The sequence below is a fragment of the Pan paniscus genome, chromosome 23, assembly GCF_029289425.2.
Source record: "Pan paniscus chromosome 23, NHGRI_mPanPan1-v2.0_pri, whole genome shotgun sequence".
Taxonomy (NCBI): Eukaryota; Metazoa; Chordata; class Mammalia; order Primates; family Hominidae; genus Pan; species Pan paniscus.
Window position 1 is genome coordinate 28,029,136 of NC_085927.1, and position 19,062 is coordinate 28,048,197.

Genomic DNA, 19,062 nt, shown 5'->3' on the forward strand with positions numbered 1-19,062 from the left:
TAATCCCAGCAGCTCAAGAGGCTGAGGTGGGAGGATCTATTGAGCCCAGGATTTTCAGGCTGTAGTGAGTTACGATTATGCCACTGCACTGTAGCCCCTGGGTGACAGAGTGAGACCCTCATTAAAAAATAATCATAAGAGGAAGAGACATTTTACTTTTAATTTTCAGTTTGTTGACTTTTCCCTTATTTCTTCATGATGGGCCTTTTTTTTTTTTTTTTTTTTTTTTTGAGACAGGGTTTCACTCTGTTGGCCAGGCTGGAGTGCAGTGGCACAATCTCGGCTCACTGCATCCTTTACCTCCTGGGCTCAAACGATCCTCCCACCTCAGCCTCTCGAGTAGCTGGGACCACAGGCATGCACCACCACACTCAACTAATTTTTGTATGTTTTTGTAGAGATGCAATTTTGCCATGCTGCTCAGGCTGGTCACAAAATCCTGGGCTCAAGTGATTGCCTGCCTCTGCCTCCCAGAGTGCTAAGGTTACAGGCGTGAGCCACCATGCCCAGCCATGATGGTACTTTTGAAATTTCCATTTTACTTACTTGGCTTAGAGCCCTAAAGGTCTGTTTACTGAGAACTAAAATTCTTAGTGTTTTCGTTATGGCTCTTGTTTTTGTTTTTGCTTATTTAATCAGTTACTGCTATTAGAGGCTCAGATTTTAGAAGTGCAGGTAAGTAACCTGTTGAGAATTCCTATCAGTTGTCACTTGAGACCTCTCTGATCACTGGATGACCCTTCTGTTTGAAGAACTGTGTAATTGTAAGGCACATCTTTTGACATGGCATGAAAACAGATTACAAAACTTGTATAGTATGAATAGAAATTGAGAGCAAAGGTGACTCCAAGATTAAGAATAAAGAACATAAGAAATTATGTTCCTTGTCTCCAGGTAACTCAAGTTTGGAGGTGGGAGTTTAATAACGTTTTTTGAAGGTTTTTTTTTTTTTGGTGTAAATTTTTAATGTAAGTGAAAGACTAGGAAGAGTACACTGTTTTAAGCCACTTGTAGTGAAGTAACTGATGTTCTTTGACTATTTTTCGTAACTCTGAAATGCAAATTATTTGATAAAATTGGGTGATCTTACTTCTCATGGTGAGACTGTGACAGATTTACTCAGTATTGTATATTAACTTTCCCAACTTGTTCTTCATTTAACAAAAAGACTTAGCCTAGTTTTAAAATGTTGATAGTTTCAATAATGAAAAAAGTTTAATCCTCCACAATGCCTCATCACTTTCCTGTTAGTGACATTACATTACAGAGATTTGAGGATGGAGGATTACAAAGCTGCTAAGCCATAGTATTGGTTTCTCATTTGGAAATTTTGAAAGAGCAAATAAATAACATAAGTGTACTACAGTTAATAAGGGACAAATGGGAACTTTGTGCTACCTTATACTACCATTTTCTTCTTCCTTGTAAAATTACTCTGTACCTGAGCCTTTCTTTCTGATCTTCACAAAATGGAGGTTTTTGAAGAGATGACTTAATAAACAGATAAGCCTTTGGGTATATAAATTATGTGACACAGTAATTCCTTAGTAACAGATGTTAGAGGATCTGCATGACTCATTCGGATTATGTTCTGGCAAAAAGATAGGTAAATACAACTTTACGGGAAAATTTAGCTTAACTGTTGATACGGCTTTGGTGAGTGGGTTCTCCTCCGTCTTGGACCTCCAGTCTTTCAGGAAGATTACAGAAATGTTTCCCTAAGTAAACAGTAGCTATTTTAATTCATGTTGCCTACTGTCATTCTTTGTTATTGGTGACTTACCAAGAATCAGCAAAGTTTGGGATATTACTGAAGTGGTTGTAAATATTCAGTGGATGAAGCGATTTACCTTAGAGTTAGTGAAATGTCTAAATCATCTTACCTATGCCTGTTCATTGTGCCAGAGTATGTATGGGCTTCGGGTATGGGAGAGACCAAGAATAAGGTTAAATCGATTACAGCAGAATTATACCCTTTTACATTTAACCAGATACAATGCCTGGGTCCTACCTTCATTAAGGATTCTAATTTAATTGTTATGGGTTGTAATGTGCTTCTAGGTAGCAAAGTTTGAGGACCTCCATGTTACATAATCTCCCCAACTGCATAACAGACTCTTGAAACAGAGATTATAATAATCTTACATTTCTCTCTTCAACATAAGAATGTGACTATGAATTGATTAGATGCTGATTCTGTACTTACTAGTTAAACACACCCTAAACATAAAAGAGCCAATTATTTAGTTGCTCAAACTGAACAAATATCAAGAAAGCCATGGTAAAGTACAGTTCTTTAGTAGGTATTGTAGAATATAGAGCCCATCAATTTATCATGGGGCACATTCCAATAAATAAACCCATCATAAGTTGAAAATGCTTTTTTTTTTTGGAGATGGAGTCTCCCTCTGTCGCCCAGGCAGGAGTGCTGTGGTACGATCTCAGCTCACTGCAACCTCCGCCTCCCGGGTTCAAGTGATTCTACTGCCTCAGCCTCCCAAGTAGCTGGGACTACAGGCATGCACCACCACGCCCGGCTAATTTTTGTATTTTTAGTAGAGATGGGGTTTCACCATGTTGGCCAGGATGGTCTCCATCTCTTGACCTCATGATCCACCCACCTTAGCCTCCCAAAGTGCTGGGATTACAGGCATGAGCCACCGCCCCCAGCCAAAAATACATTTAATGCTCTGATAAACCCATGGTAAAGTCAAAATATTATAAGTGGAACCATCATAAGTTGGGGACTGTCTATACAAAGAAAAAAAATGGGCCGGCCACAGTGGCTCATGCTTGTAATCCCAACAGTTTGGGAGGCCGAGGCGGGCGAATCACTTGAGGTCAGGAGTTCGAGACCAGCCTGGCCAACACCATGGTGATACCCCATTTCTACCAAAAGTATTTTAAAAAAATTAGCCAGGTGTGGCTGGGCGCGGAGGCTCACACCTGTAATCCCAGCACTTTGGGAGGCCAAGGCAGGCGGATCACGAGGTCAGGAGATCGAGACCATCCTGGCTAACACGGTGAAACCCCGTCTCTACTAAAAATACAAAAAGTTAGCCGGGCGTGGTGGCGGGCGCCTGTAGTCCCAGCTACTCGGGAGGCTGAGGCAGGAGAAAGGCGTGAACCCGGGAGGTGGAGCTTGGAGTGAGCAGAGATTGTGCCACTGCCCTCCAGCCTGGGCAACAGAGTGAGACTCCGTCTCAAAAAAAAATTAGCCAGGTGTGATGGCGCACACCTGTAATCCCAGCTACTTGGGAGGCTGAGGCAGGAGAATCGCTTGAACTCGGGAGGCGGAGGTTGCAGCGAGCCAAGATCGTGCAACTGCACTCCAGCCTGGGTGACAGAGTGAGACTCCATCTCAAAAAAAAAAAAAAAAAAATGGTAGTTGTGAAGTAAAGTAGGGCTTAATCAGGAAAGGCTTCTGTAAAGAAGTATGGTCACATCTTGAAGTAAGTAAGGGACTTTTGTTGAAAAGCAGCAAGGATTCGTTAGATCAGCTTAGGTAGCTTGGGGGGACCATGACTCAACAGTAACAAAAGACCTCTACTAGAACGTAGAAAGGTGTTTATTATGTTTTGAATCTTGTATATTTCAACCGTTTATGATATATCCTAAACTGAGCTTTGGTTATGATCTGAGATTATTCAGTCTTGTTTAGACCTCCACTGAGTGTCTTTCTTCTTTGTTTGTAGTAGAAGTTGGAAAACATATATTTCCTCTTCAGAGAGACTTGCAGGTCTAGAACGGCAGGTTATGGTACACGTTATGTTGCACATAAAGAGTGTTCTGGCCGGGCATGGTGGCTCATGCCTGTAATCCCAGCACTTTGGGAGGATCACTGAAGCCCAGAAATTTGAGACCAGCCTGGGCAACATAGCAAGACCTCGTCTCTACTAAAAATCATAAGGAAAAGAAAAGAATGTTTCATCAATGTGGCCAAAGATGCAGAAAGAGAAGTGACAGCTATTCAGTGGAAAAGACCCCAGGTCCAAGAACTGGGCCAGCCTTATTAAGTTTCCAAAGACTTCAGTGTTAATTATATATATATATATATATATATATATATATATATATATATATATATATATATATTTATTTATTTATTTATTTTGAGGTAGGGTCTCGGTTACCCAGGCTGGAATACAGTGGTGCAGACTTGGCTCACTACAACCTCCACTTCCCAGGCTCTAGGAATCCTCCTACCTCAGCCTCCTGAGTAGCTGGGACTACAGGCATGCGCAACCACTCCCGGCCAATTTTTGTATTTTTTGTAGAGATAGGATCTCACTATGTCACCCAGGCTAGTCTCAAACTCCTGGGCTCAAACAATCCACCCACCTCGGCCTCCCAAAGTGCTGGGATTACAGGCGTCAGCCACTGCACCCAGCCTATATTAATGTAACTATACCTAACATATTAATATAATAAAATATGTATTGAATCCTATGAGGCACATGGGAAGAGTGTGGCTGAGAAAAGTGAAACCAGTGCAACAAGAATATATCCTTAGTCTCCAGGAGCTTATAGTTATAAGGCAGATCCACACTATTTCCTGTATGTTTTATAGCAAGGAGTAACAGATAAATCCTGAGTTTAGAAGTAACAAGAAGGATTCAGATGGGCAGAATTGGGAGAGCATTCTGGATTTTCTGGATTGATGGGACAGTGTGACTTCAGTCATTCTGTTTGGGGGTTGGAATTGTTTTTAGCACCAGTGCTGTGTGACCTTGGACAACAAAGACACAGGTACAGTTCAGAGGTATGGAAATACAGAGATGAATAAAGAGCTGTACCTAACAGTACTTGATGTTTAGAGCTTTTATATCAAAGATGGGACCAACTTTCCCATCATCCAAGCATTTATTGAGCATTACTGTTTGCTCAGCATATGTTAGGCATTACCTGGGGGATAACAAAGAAGTTTAAAGCATGTTTTCTCCCTTGAAGCATTTATAATGTCATTGAGAAGATGACTAATACATGTGAAAAAATTAGAAGTATGGTACAAAATAGATATTTTGATAGTTTGTGTGGTCCAGACTCAGTGCCGTCTAGGAGTTCAGGAGGAATAAGAGAGGAAGATTAAGTACAGTGGAACTTAAGCCAGACCCTGCTGGAGCCGGATCAGGGTCTTAAATTGGGGTCCACAGATGTGCTTCAGGGAGTCTAGAATTCCCTCTAAAATGGTATGCTGCTTTGTGTGAAAGCACAGTTTTAAGGCAGAGAGGTCTTAATACCTTTCATCATATTTGCAAAACCTTTTCTGCTCCCCTAAAATGTTAATACCAGTATCTATGTGAATAAGGAGACAGCACTTGGGAATTTAGCATGGCATTTGTAGGGCACAATGAGTAACCTGCCAGGAGAAGCCTCCCCTCCCATAGGAAACACCTAGCACACAATTACAGAGAGATTTGGGTTAAATGATGGCCCTAGCGATAGAGAAGAAAGATTGACTTTACCTCCTCTAATGCCCTTCACTGTGCTGTAGCCTTTCAAAAATTTATGTTTGGTTTCCTAGGAAAACATTAATGTGCTCAAGAAGGGATAATGTATCATTCTAAATATTGTATGAGTTTGCTCGCTTGCTTTTTAACTGAGTCAGAAAATTATAAATAGACTTCAAATGTAGAACTACTTTATTTTGTAACATTCAAACTGAGCCTTTATGTAATGGCCGGATGGTACCTTAGATTCATCTTTTCTCCTCTAAGTAATTGATGGTGTGTAAGAGGTGCCATATTGTGGGACAGGGTCTTGAATTCATGTCTCAGCAAGACTGAGGGGGAAACATGCACCTTTTATGAGATAGAGGCTGATAGAGGCAATGTTTTATATCAAGAAAGGTACTGATATTTTACTTCTCGTTCATTGGCCTAATCTTTCCTCCTTCTCCAGCTCCAGCTTTGCCTTTCTTCACCGCCTGTCCTATGCTTTGGCATACAGAAGAGCCAGTAGTCTGCATATATGATGATACTTTTCAGTACCATGTTTTTGTTTATGCTTTTCCTTCTGCCTGGAATATCTTGCTCATCTTTGATCTGCTGGTTTTCTCTTTCATTCTTTAAGATCCAACTTTGGCCAGGCACAGTGGCTCACACCTGTAATCCCAGCTCTTTGGGAGGCTGAGGTGGGTGGATCACTTGAGGTCAGGAGTTCAAAACCAGCCTGGCTGACGTGGTGAAAACCCATCTTCAGTGAAAATACAAAAATTAGAAGAGTTAGCCAGGTGTGGTGGCAGGCAGCCTGGGCAACAGAGTGAGACTCTGTCTCAAAAAAAAAAAAAAAAAAAAGATCCAATGTTGTTGTTCCCTCTTCCATGAATCTCTCATGTTCCCAGAGTACCCTGTTTGTCTCCAATGCTGTTTCTTTTTTTTGTAGAGATGGGGTCTTACCATCTTACCCAGGTGGTCTCTAATTCCTGGGCTCAAGCTTATCCTCCTGCCTGGGCCTCCAAAAGTGCTGGGATTTAAGGTGTGAGACAACAATGCCCGGCCTCTGTTACTGTATTTTAAACTCTTTGAAGGTAGAGATTGTTTTATTACCAGCACCTAAAGAGCACAGTTCCTGATAAGAAGAAACCAGGAATTGGAGAAACCCAATATGATTCCCAGATTTTTGGCTTAACTTACTGTTTTTTTAATATCATCCAAGTTGGATTGCAGGCTTTTAGGAGTCTTTGCATTGCTTCTTATGAAAGACAACGATTGAGGCCAGGCGTGGTGGCTCACACTTGTAATCCTAACACTTTGGTAGGCCAAAGCAGGCAGATTGCTTAAGATCAGGAATTTGAGACCAGCCTGGGCAACATGGCAAAACACTGTCTCTACAAAAAATGTAAAAATTAGCCAGTCATGATGGTGCATGCTTGTGGTCCTAGCTACTCTGAAGGCTGAAGTAGGAGGGTTGCTTGAGCCCTGGGGGCAGAGGTTGCAGTGAGCTGTGTTCTCGCCACAGCACTCTAGCCTGGGCAACAGAGAGAGACCCTGTCTTGAAAAGAAGAGAAGAGAAAAGAAAAGAACAGGAGGGGAGGGAAGGGGAAGATTGCTTATATTAGAGTAATACAGGGAGGGAGAGAGGGAAAAGAAGATTGCTTATATTAGAGTAGTACCAGAAAATGTTGATGGAAGGGAAGAGATGTATTTAGATATTAGAAGATATATTTAGGAATAAATACATTGAGATATATTTAGTACTTAATGATTAAATAAAAGGAGGGGAAAATGATGAGATAGATGCTAGCCAAAATATTAGGTATGGGGTAAGACAGAAGTGATGTAGAGTTAGTACTTGTAGTTTGTAGTCTTCAGTAAGACAAGCGTTCTCTTCTGGCTGGCTGTATTGCGTGAGTTCTGCAGTTGATGGATATATAGACTTTATGTACTGCATTTGGTTGTGAGGTACTCTTTGTTAGCATTCATTATTGATGATGGTCCCAGAAATGTGTAATGGTTTTACATTATGCCTGTACTAATGAAAATGTAATGAGAGTTTGAAAGAGATGAAATCCCGTAAGATTATAGCAGTGACAGTCTGTTCTAGCCATGTGGGGTTTGAAGTCTGGGAAAGGAATCCATATGAGGAATGGCACTAATGGCAGAGATCTTTTTGAAGATTTTTAAAAATTATTAATTAGCATAGACTACTAGTTCCTCTCATAGAACTACTTTTTAGGACACCTTGTTTATCTCCCTGTTTCCTTTAGTCTCAACCCAATTACAAGCACCTTGCAATTATATCAGTATCTAATTTTGTAGCAGTCTTATTTAAGAATTAAAAACGCGGTCAGGTGTGGTGGCTCATGCCTGTAATCCCAGCACTTTGGGAGGCTGAGGTGGGTGGATTACTTGAGATCAGGAGTTCAAGACTAGCCTGGGCAACATGGTGAAACCCCATATCTACAAAAATACAACAGCCAGGCACAGTGGTGCATGCCTGTAATCCCAGCTACTTGGGAGGCTGAGGCAGAAGAATTGCCTGAACCCAGGAGGCCAAGGTTGCAGTGAGGCGAGATGGCACCACTACACTCCAGCCTGGGAGACAGAGCAAGGCTCTGTCTCGAATAAAAAATTCTCACAATCCAACATAAAAACACAACTCTATTTAAAAATGGGCAAAAGATTTGAATTACACATCATTCTAAAGAAAATGTACAAATGGCCAATTAGCACATGAAAAGATGTTCAACATCATTATTTTCAGAAATGTTTTGGAATTCCAAAAATATTTGGAAATATTTTTCTAAGTTTTTTGGAGAATAATTTGACGTAAAATTACCATATGATCTGGCAGTTTTACTCTTGCTGTATTCAAAATAACAAAAGCATTCAAACAAAAACTAGTACATGGACATTTATAACAACACTATTCTAAAGGGTAGAATCAACCCAAATGTTCACCAGCTAATTAATAAGTAAAATGTCGTGCCTACCTACAATGAAATATTATTCTCAGCCATAAAGAAGAATGAAGTACGGCCGAGGCGGGTGGATCATGAGGTCAAGAGATCGAGACCATCCTGGCCAACTTGGTGAAACCCCATCTCTACTAAAAATACAAAAATTAGCTGGGCGTGGTGGTGGGCGCCTGTAATCCCAGCTACTCAGGAGGCTGAGGCAGCATAATCGCTGGAATCCGGGAGGCGGAGGTTGCAGTGAGCCGAGATCACGCCACTGCACTCCAGCCTGGCGAAAGAGTGAGACTCCATCTCAAAAAAAAAAAAAAAAAGAATGAAGTACGGATACATGCTACAACATGGGTGGGCCTTGAAAACATTATGCTAAGTGGAAGCAGCCAGATACAAAAGGCTATATTGTATGACTCCATTTCTACTTCTCAGAATAAGCAATCCGTAGAGATAGAACGTAGATTAGTGATTGCCAGGGGATGAAAAGGGGGAGAATGGAGAGTGACTACCAAAGCGTGTCTTTTTGGGATGATGGAAATTTTCTGGTAATTGTGGTGTGGTTGCACAACACTATGAATATACTAAAAACCACTGAATGGTATACCTAGAAATGGTGGGTTTCATTTTATTTATTTATTTATTTATTTAGAGACAGGGTCTCGTTCTGTCATTCAGGCTGCAGTGCAGTGGCACGATCATGGCTCACTGTAGCCTTGACCTCCCAGGCTCAAGTGATTCTCCCACCTCAGCCTCCTGAGTAGCTGAGTAGCTGGGACTACAGGTGTACATCACCAAGACCAGCTAATTTTTTAAATTTTTTAATTTTTCTTTTTTTGAGATGGAGTTTCACTCTTGTTGTCCAGGCCGGAGTGCAGTGGCGCGATCTCGGCTCACCACAACCTCCACCTCCCAGGTTCAAGTGATTCTCCTGCCTCAGCCTTCCAAGTAGCTGGGATTACAGGCATGTGCCACCATGCCTGGCTAATTTTTTTGTATTTTTACATGTAGTAGAGATGGGGTTTCTCCATGTTGATCAGGCTGGTCTCGAACTCCTGACCTCAGGCGATCAGCCCGCCTCCACCTCCCAAAGTGCTGGGATTACAGGCGCGAGCCACCGTGCCTGGCCTTAATTTTTTTTTTTTTTTTTAGAGACGGGATCTCACTGTGTTGCCCAGGTTGGTTTCAAATTCCTGGGCTGAAGTGATCCTCTCTCCTTTGCCTTCCAAAATGTTGGGATTATAGGTGTGAGCCACTGTGCCTGGCTATGAATTTTTATGTTATGTGAATTTTATGAATATGAATCTCAATACTAAAAGAATAAAAAGTTTTTAAAAATTGATAATAATAGGCTGGGCGCGGTGGCTCACGCCTGTAATCCCAGCACTTTGGGAGGCCGAGGCGGGTGGATCACGAGGTCAGGAGATCGAGACCATCCTGGCTAACATAGTAGAAACCCTGTCTCTACTAAAAATACAAAAAATTAGCCAGGCATGGTGGCGGGCGCCTGTAGTCCCAGCTACTCGGGGGGAGACTGAGGCAGGAGAATGGCGTGAACCCGGGAGGTGGAGCTTACAGTGAGCCGAGATCGTGCCACTGTACTGCAGCCTGGGGGACAGAGCGAGACTCCGTCTCAAAAAAAAAAAAAAAAAAAATTTCCACGTGCCCCACGCTGCATTTGAGATGTGCGAAATTCAGACATTCAGGAGCCTCTTCACCTGATTCAAATCGTTCCACAGTTCCTGTGGGGATTGTTGAGTATCTACTAATCTCATGTTCCCAGGAAGTAGCAGAGCCCTGTTCATATTTACATTCTTTTAGTTTTTAAATTTTTGTTATTTTTTAATTTAAAAAATTTTGTTATGCTGCAAAAAGCCTTATTCCATTTAGTCCAGGGCTTGGGAGAGGGCTTCAGGGTGGTTAAAAAAATACATTCTTTTCAATAAATGGAAATAGTTTTTTTTTTTTAAGTCATGACACTTATAAGAAATTTTTTTTTTTTTTTTTGAGACGGAAGTCTTAATGCCGCCCAGGCTGGAGTGCAGTGGTGCGATCTCAGCTTACTGCAACCTCCGCTCCCCGGGTTCAAGCAATTCTCCTGCCTCAGCCTCCCGAGGAGCTGGGATTACAGGCATGTGCCACCACGCCTGGCTAATTTTTTTATTTTTTAGTAGAGGTGGGGTTTCACCATGTTGGCCAGGCTGGTTTCAAACTCCTGACCTCAGGTGATCCACCCACCTCAGCCTCCCAAAGTGCTGGGATTACAGGCGTGAGCCACCACACCCGGCTAATTTTTTGTGTTTTTAGTAGAGACGGGGTTTCACCGTGTTAGCCAGGATGGTCTCGATCTCCTGACCTCGTGATCCGCCTGCCTTGGCCTCCCAACGTGCTGGGATTACAGGCATGAGCCACCGCGCCCGGCCAAGAAATTTTTATGATGCACACTTTTCTTGTTACCTTGCCCCTTAGAAATAACTCATAATGGTTTGGTGTACGTTTTTCTAAACATGTGTTTTGCTTATATAAACATTTTATTATGTATAAATGTATGCAAATAAGTAGATATGTATATATGTGCATTTAGTAAATAGGATCATACCATCCATTTTCCCACAGAGTTATCTTTGCCACAAATCATGTGACCTTATATATCTAGTTCTGGATTCTATTTTATTTAATTGGTCTAATTGCCTCTGTTTTTTTTGGAATTGAGACAAGGTCTTGCTCTGTCATCCAGGCTGAACTACAGTGGCATGATCATAGCTCAGTGCAGACTCAAACTCCTGGGCTCAAGGGATCATCCCATTTCAGCCTCCTGAGTTGAGTAGATGGGACTACAGGTGCGTGCGTGTGTGTGTGTGTGTGTGTGTGTGTGTGTGTGTAGAGATGATGTCTTACTATGTTGCTCAAGCTTGTCTTGAACTCCTGGCCTCAAATGATCCTCCTGCCTCAGCTTCCCAAAGTGCTGGGATTACAGGTGTGAACCACTGTGCCCAGCCAGGTCTAATTGCCTATTTTTAAGCTCTTACCATGCTTATACAATCAGTGTGCCTTTGTAATGGGTTGAGTAGATACCTGGTAGTGTCAGCTCTCAAACTTTGTTGTTTTTCAAGATCAGCTTAATTTCCTTGGCCTTTTTAAATTGCTATATAGATTTTAGAATTAATTAGTTGTCAATTTCCATAAGAAAAAACCTGGTGGGATTTTATATTGGAGATTGTATTGAACCAAAGGGTTAATTTGGGAATAGTTGACATCTTTACAATAGTTTTCCAATCTATGAGCATGATATATATATCCCTTTAGGATATCTTTAACTTCTCTCAATAATACTTTGTAGTTTTTTATGTAGAGTTGTTGTACAATATGGGCTTCCTTCCACATTGGACTTAAAAATGTACTTCTTTTTTAATAGTAGTTAAATAGTTTGGATGAACCATATATATTTTTAAACTTTCCTGAGGGTATTGAAGACTGTTTGAAATCCTTCTGTATTAAAAATGATGCTAATGAACATCCTTGCAAAATGTGTAAGCTTGAGACCTGATTACAGCTTCCGGTTAGGATCTCCATGTCTGTGCTTACTTAGCTGAACCAAACCCTCCCTGTGTCTCTCTCTGTCTGTCCCTCTCCCTCTCTCCCTCTCTCTTTCTCCCTCTCCGTCTCTCCCTCTCCGTCTCTCCCTCTCCTGAATGCATCCTCTTCTGGACCATTCCAGTGGTCCTTAGCTGGAGTAAGCTGTCATCCTCAAAAGCTGGGAGGCCTAGAAGCCCTCTCTCTCTTCCAAGCCAATGGGCCCTCCAATTTTCCTAATTGTATACTGCAGTACTGTAATTTTTAAAGACAGATTGTACTTTACAGTTTTGTGTTATCTCTGCTTAGAAGAGATGGAGGAGGAAGGAAAAGTTTGTAAATTACCTTCTTTAGCCAAGGGAGGGTATTGTTTCCAATTGTTTTCACTTCCTTATTGTCCCATCCAGTTGGTATTTTAGAATAGCTCTTTGTCCTACCACCGTACCACCAAAAACAACAATTAAAATGACAACACAAACAATAGCAAGTTATGAAATAGCATAACTTACTGATTACTTGTACGTACAAAGTACTAATCTAAGCACTATAAATACTATACCTCGGGCCGGGTGCGGTGGCTCACGCCTGTAATCCCAGCACTTTGGGAGGCCGAGGCAGGTGGATCACGAGGTCAAGAGATTGAGACCATCCTGGCCAACATGGTGAAACCCCGTCTCTACTAAAAATACAAGTATTAGCTGGGCATGGTGGCGTGCACCTGTAGTTCCAGCTACTCGGGAGGCTGAGGCAGGAGAATCACTTGAACCTGGGAGACGGAGGTTGCAGTGAGCCAAGATCGCACCACTGCACTCCAGCCTGGTGACAGAGTGAGACTCCGTCTCAAAAAAAAAAAAAAACAAAAAACAAGAAAACTATACCTCATTTTAAAAATGAACTCAAGTCCAGGTGTGGTGGCTCACGCCTATAATCTCAGCACTTTGGGACACTGAGGTGGGAGAATTGCTTGAAGCCAGGAGTTTGAGACCAGCCTGGGCAACATAGAGAGACGCGTCTCTACAAAAAATAAAAAAACTTAGCTGAGTGCAGTGGCCCATGCTGTTATTCCCAGCTACTCAGGAGGCTGAGATGACCAGAAGGTTGAGGCTGCAGTGAGCTGTGATCCTGCCACTGCACTTCAGCCTGTGTGACAGAGCGAGACCCCAACTCTAAAAATACAACAAAAACAATCTTATCTAGTCAGTCATCCCCATTTTATTTGTGAAGAAATTGAAGTCTAAAAGTTTAAGCAAGGTATCCAGATTCGCACGGCTGGTACACAGTTGGAGCTGGGATACAAGCCAGTTGTTTTTGACTGTGAATTTTGTGGTCATACTGTATTATTTTACCCCCCTGCTTATTCCATACTCATAGAACATCCTTGATGCTTACCAGGGCCTCTGAAGTGGCTGGAGCAAGGGTTGAGGTAGAAAGTGGTGCAGTATGATGCCGACATCATGGTCGTGTGATTTATTTGTATTTCTTATTTCCTTTTTTATGGGGCTGATAGACTTTTGATTTATGTTAGATCCTTGATGTATATAGAAAGTTTTTGGTTTTGGTTGAAGAATGAAATTATCCTACTTCAGTTGAATAGCAACCATAATCATAAAATGAAGTAGAAATTAATTTGCTTTACATATTCCATTCAGATTCCCTGTAGCTTTTACGAGTGTTGTCTAGCCTTTGTATGACAATTTCTGTACATCTCTGTGACATTCCATTCCATTGGTTCTCTTCCTGTCCTTTTATTGCGCCTTACCCTCTGGGTTGGCCTAGCCCCTTGTGCATACACCTGTCATAAAGCTTTCTGTATCATATTGAAGTTAGTTATTCATATGTCAGTCTTCACAGCTGCCTAGTAAATTCTGTAAGAATAGACCCATTCTTTCTCGTAGCCCTTGTGCCTGACACAACCCTGATAAGCAGTAGGCACACGGTGGCCTGTTATTAATAGACATGGACACAAGGCCTGTGCTGTAGGGCTTTATTGCTTTCACTCAGACTTCCTGACAAAAGAAGCAAGAGTCTCCGTGTCTGCAGTATCTCTCCATTCTGGCTCTGCCATCAGAGGAATTTTAAAGCAAAGCTCTGATTATAATTTTGTACCTCAGAGATGTCAGTGACAAACCATCGCCTGTTGGATAAAGTCCATATTTCTTAGCTGTCATTCAGGTTCCTCCATGGTCCTGTCCTCACTGACCTTCTATTCTTCATGTGCACTCTGCATTAATTAAACAGGGCTCTGTCCTTATCTTCTTTTTTTTCTGTCTCTGTGCTTTTGCCTGCATTGTGTCTTCTGTGTACCCTTCACCTGCCAAAATCTTACCCACTCTTCAGATGTCTGATATAAATGCTAGTCCCTCCGTGAAGCTTTCTGTGATCTCCCTGCTTTCTCTGACCTCTACCCAAAGAGGTCTTTTTCCCATCTGAACTTTTTTTCTTCTTCTTCTAAGGAAAGCAACACTGCCGTATGAACTCTTAATAGCACTTGGACTATGACATAGCATTATTTGTATACCCTACTAAGTGATAAATTCCTTGAGCACAAGGTCTTGCCTTTGTTTTCTCTGCTGTTTTGCATTAATTACTGCATTGAACATACAGGGTGAGTATCCCATATCCAAAGTGCTTGGGATCAGAAGTGTTTTGGATTTTAATTTTTTTTTTTTTTTGATTTTGGAATGTTTGTGTGTATGTGATGAGATGTCTTGGGGATGGGAAAGCCCAAACATGACATTTACTTCTTTTTGTATGCACCTTATACATATAGAGTGAAGGTAATTTTATATAATATTAATATATTTATAAATATACAATATTTATAACAAATATATATATAATATTTTGTGTGCATGAAGCAGATTTTTGACTGTTTTGCCTGCAACCCATCACATGAGGTCAAGTGTGGAATTTTCCACTTGTGATGTCATTTCAGCACTCAAAAAGTTTTGGATTTTGGGCTGGGCACAGTGGCTCACGCCTGTAATCCCAGCACTTTTGGGAGGCCAGGGCGGGTGGATCACTGAAGGTCAGGAGTTCCAGACCAGCCTGGCCAACATGGTGAAACCCCATCTCTACTAACAATACAAAAGTTAACTGGGCGTGGTGGCAGGTGCCTATAATTGCAGCTACTGGGAAGGCCAAAGCAGGAGAATTGCTTGAACCTGGGACGCGGAGGTTGCAGTGAGCTGAGATTGTGCCACTGCACTCTAGCCTGGGAGACAGAGCAAGACTCCATCTTAAAAAAAAAAAAAAAAAAAAAAAAAACCTCAGATTTTGGATCATTTCAGATTTCAGGTTTTCAGATTAGGATGCTCTCAGCCTGTATGTGAATTACACTGAATGTATATTAACTTAGGATTTTTTAGTTTCAAGGAAACTGCTCAGAAGACTGTCAAAAATTCTTTCTGTGCATTGGCCTACAAATACATGCATTCCATTCAGAAACTATGTAGGTTTAAACAGTGTTTCATTCCTAGAACTTCAGTTTAGGAAAGAATTTGCTTTCCAGATTGATGTTTATGTTTTAAATGGTTACCATTCTTTATTATTGACGCTTGTCCTTCGTTTCTAGGGCACTGTGTTTAGTCTTGAGTCAGAGGAGGAGGAATGCCCTGGAATCACTGCAGAAGATAGCAATGACATTTACATCCTGCCCAGCGACAACTCTGGACAAGTCAGTCCCCCAGAGTCTCCAACTGTGACCACTTCCTGGCAGTCTGAGAGCTTACCTGTGTCGCTGTCAGCTAGCCAGAGTTGGCACACAGAAAGCCTGCCAGTGTCACTAGGCCCTGAGTCCTGGCAGCAGATTGCAATGGATCCTGAAGAAGTGAAAAGCTTAGACAGCAACGGAGCTGGAGAGAAGAGTGAGAACAACTCCTCTAATTCTGACATTGTGCACGTGGAGAAAGAAGAGGTACCCGAGGGCATGGAAGAGGCTGCTGTGGCTTCTGTGGTCTTGCCAGCGCGGGAGCTGCAAGAGGCACTTCCTGAAGCCCCAGCTCCCTTGCTTCCACATATCACTGCCACCTCCCTGCTGGGGACAAGGGAACCTGACACAGAAGTGATCACAGTTGAGAAATCCAGCCCTGCTACATCTCTGTTTGTAGAACTTGATGAAGAAGAGGTGAAAGCAGCAACAACTGAACCTACTGAAGTGGAGGAGGTGGTCCCCGCACTGGAACCCACAGAAACACTGCTGAGTGAGAAGGAGATAAACGCAAGGGAAGAGAGCCTTGTGGAAGAGCTGTCCCCTGCCAGCGAGAAGAAACCCGTGCCGCCGTCTGAGGGCAAGTCTAGACTGTCCCCCGCCGGTGAGATGAAGCGCATGCCGCTGTCTGAGGGCAAGTCTATACTGCTGTTTGGAGGGGCTGCTGCTGTTGCCATCCTGGCAGTGGCCATCGGGGTAGCCCTGGCTCTGAGAAAGAAATAGGAGGCTTTTCAGAAGAGAAAGACAGAAGGATGTAAGGTTGGAGTTGTATTGGCTGGAATTTGAACCTCCAGCAGCTGTCTGGACATCTGTGGAACACTCTGGGATAACTGGGGACTTCTGCTCAACGTGGCAGTGGCATGTTAGGCATGTTAGGGCTTGAGGTGGGGCATTCACATTCATCTGACTGTAAATCCCAAGGGCCTCGGCTCATGCTAAATTGAGAATCTTAGGGGTAAAGCACCCCCTCCAGGACCGGGTTTCTCAGCCTTGGCACTAGTGCTGTTCTGACCATTCTCTGTGTTGGGGCTGTCCTGTGTGTGGTGGGCTGTTCAGCAGCACCCCTGGCCTCCACCCACTAGATGCCAGTGGCACCCCCTCCCAGAGATGACAAACGAAAATGTCTCTAGACATTGCCAAATGTCCCCTGTGAACATCCCCTATTGAGACCCACTGCTTTAGCAGGAGAGGGTTTACTTAGGAAGAATTGGGATAGAAATTCCCAGCTGAGAGAACTTAGCTGTGGGCTCCTCAGCTACTGACTTGTTAGCTCTTAATCCCCTTAGAATTTCATCTTTCTTGATGAGCAGGCTGGGCTCTGCACCCACTCTTTTTTTGCCCCCCCTGCCCCTCATCCTGGAGTGTGAGGGTGCTCGCCCGTACCGTCAGCTGCCTCTCAGGGACTGCACTGTTCCTCTTCACCCCCAGGTTCCTGCTAAGATCCCACGGGCGAGGGCTTGCTCTGGACTCAGACCTGTCAAGTCCCCGAAGCTTCCTGCAGCTCCACCTTGTAAAAATGCTGCCTTTGGGAATCTTCGAAATATGTACACAGAGAAAATCACATGAAAGAGACTTGGGGTCCCCACTTGTGAGTGCAATTGCAAGTAACTCTGGCTAGAGAGACACATGTGTCTTGTGTCAAGGCAGGAGGATAACCCGGACGACCTTCTGAGGTCTCTTCAGCCCTTTTCGCTAGTGGTCACCCACCACTATGGTTACTTGCCAGCAACATCTCTATTGCTGGATGGTCCCTGTCTATAACCTTGGGCTAGTATATTTTTTCCAATATGGGACCTTAGTCTTACTACTGATGAGTTCTATGGGTCTCTTGCTAGGGGGTAAGGATTTTTATTCTTGGGCTTATAGAGCCAGTTAGATCATAACTCTTATGAAATAGAGAGTGTCCTAAATATCACTGAAATAAAAAGTAGGAAAAAGAAGCTTGAATTTTAAGACTGAGGCTGCTCTGCAGATTCTAGTTTGGCTTTCAGAGTTCAAGAGTGGTGGCATCTTCACCTGAATTCTTCAATGCCAGGGTAATAAACCAAAATAGTCCTAATCAGTATATGCTAGTTGAGCATCAGCGTAATTTTCTTTCCTCTGGCAGATCCCAGCCCTAAAGGAAGGGTAGACCTGTGTCTTTCCAGCCCTAAAGGAAGGGTAGACCTGTGTCTTTCCAGCCCTAAAGGAAGGGTAGACCCGTGTCTTTCCAGCCCTAAAGGAAGGGTAGACCCGTGTCTTTCCATGCCCGAGGGCCACGACATCATTATGCAGGGCACACGTGGCTTGGTTTAAAAAGGTCATCTTAGATTTATCTTAGTAAATGTAATAAATTATTTTTTAGATCTTGAAATTTATAATAAAAATACTTTACCTACCCTGATCACCAAAACCTGATGTTTTAAATGTGCTTTCTTTTTGAAATTTATGTTTTCAAATAAAATCTCCCTAAAGCAATATTTAAAAATTGGTCAAAACAAGGTCTGGGAGTATGTTTGTGTGTCTTTCCAGCTTTATCCTGTAGCGTGTCTTTGTTCTGTGTTTTAGTGTCCCATTTAGGGAGTGATGTTTTAAGGGTTTTTGTGTACTTGGATTAAGTAATTAGAGGTGAGTGGGGGGAATGGGATTATTGAGGCAATGATTTTTTTCTTCATGGGCTCTGATAGTTGCATTGATTGTTCTGTATTCTAATTGCTGTATTTGTGTTTGCATAGGTGAAGAGCAAACTGGTGCGTTATCTTGATTTTTAAAAAGTAATAAATCCTATGAGTTCCAGTATTAACACTTGCCAGTTCTGGATCCTCACACCCACTGGCTGAGCGCATTCAAGCACCAATCGAAGCCAGGTTCATCTCTGAGCTGCTGAAAGGAGGTGTGAGGCTTAGGAAATTGGAGCCTGTGTTGCCCACGAAAGGAAAGAATAAGGAAGAAATGTGGTATGGAAGCGGCTACTTGCTGCTTTATTTTCCCACCTGTTAGACATTCCTCCACAGTGATTTGGCCAGTTGTATTTCACGGTAATGGAACTAGATAGTGTTTTCCATTGGCTTTCTCTGGTAGCTCTTGGTCAGCTCCTGAGTTAACAGGATGTGGCAGCATCCCTGTTCTTCCTTCACGTCCTCACCCTCTGCCTCCAGCAGTGGAAGGGAACAGCCCTCATGAGGACTGCTTCCTACTGCAGCTCCTGCTTTTTGCTCATACATTTAAAAAACTATTTCTCAAGCTTCCCCTCCTTTTGGGGGGAGGAGCTGATAGTAGGAGGCCATTCCTTCCGCCTCCAACTTATACCCTCTAAGTCTAAGGTGAAGGAAAGATTCAGAATAAATCCAACTTGTTTATAGAAAAGTTCTTGTTAGTCCTTAGACCTCATCTC

The 19,062-nt window shown here is 42.6% G+C and overlaps 1 protein-coding gene across 1 annotated transcript in view; it reads left to right on the forward strand.

Moving 5' to 3' along the window:
* The window catches only part of BCL2L13 (BCL2 like 13), a 100,476-nt gene extending 82,310 nt beyond the window's left edge, over positions 1-18,166 (forward strand). Inside the window, 3 exon segments of the mRNA XM_055105569.2 lie at positions 15,555-15,950; positions 15,952-15,984; positions 15,987-18,166. Of these exon segments, the coding sequence (XP_054961544.2) occupies positions 15,555-15,950; positions 15,952-15,984; positions 15,987-16,412 (855 nt within the window). The 3' untranslated portion in view covers positions 16,413-18,166.
* Positions 18,167-19,062: the final 896 nt, after the last annotated feature.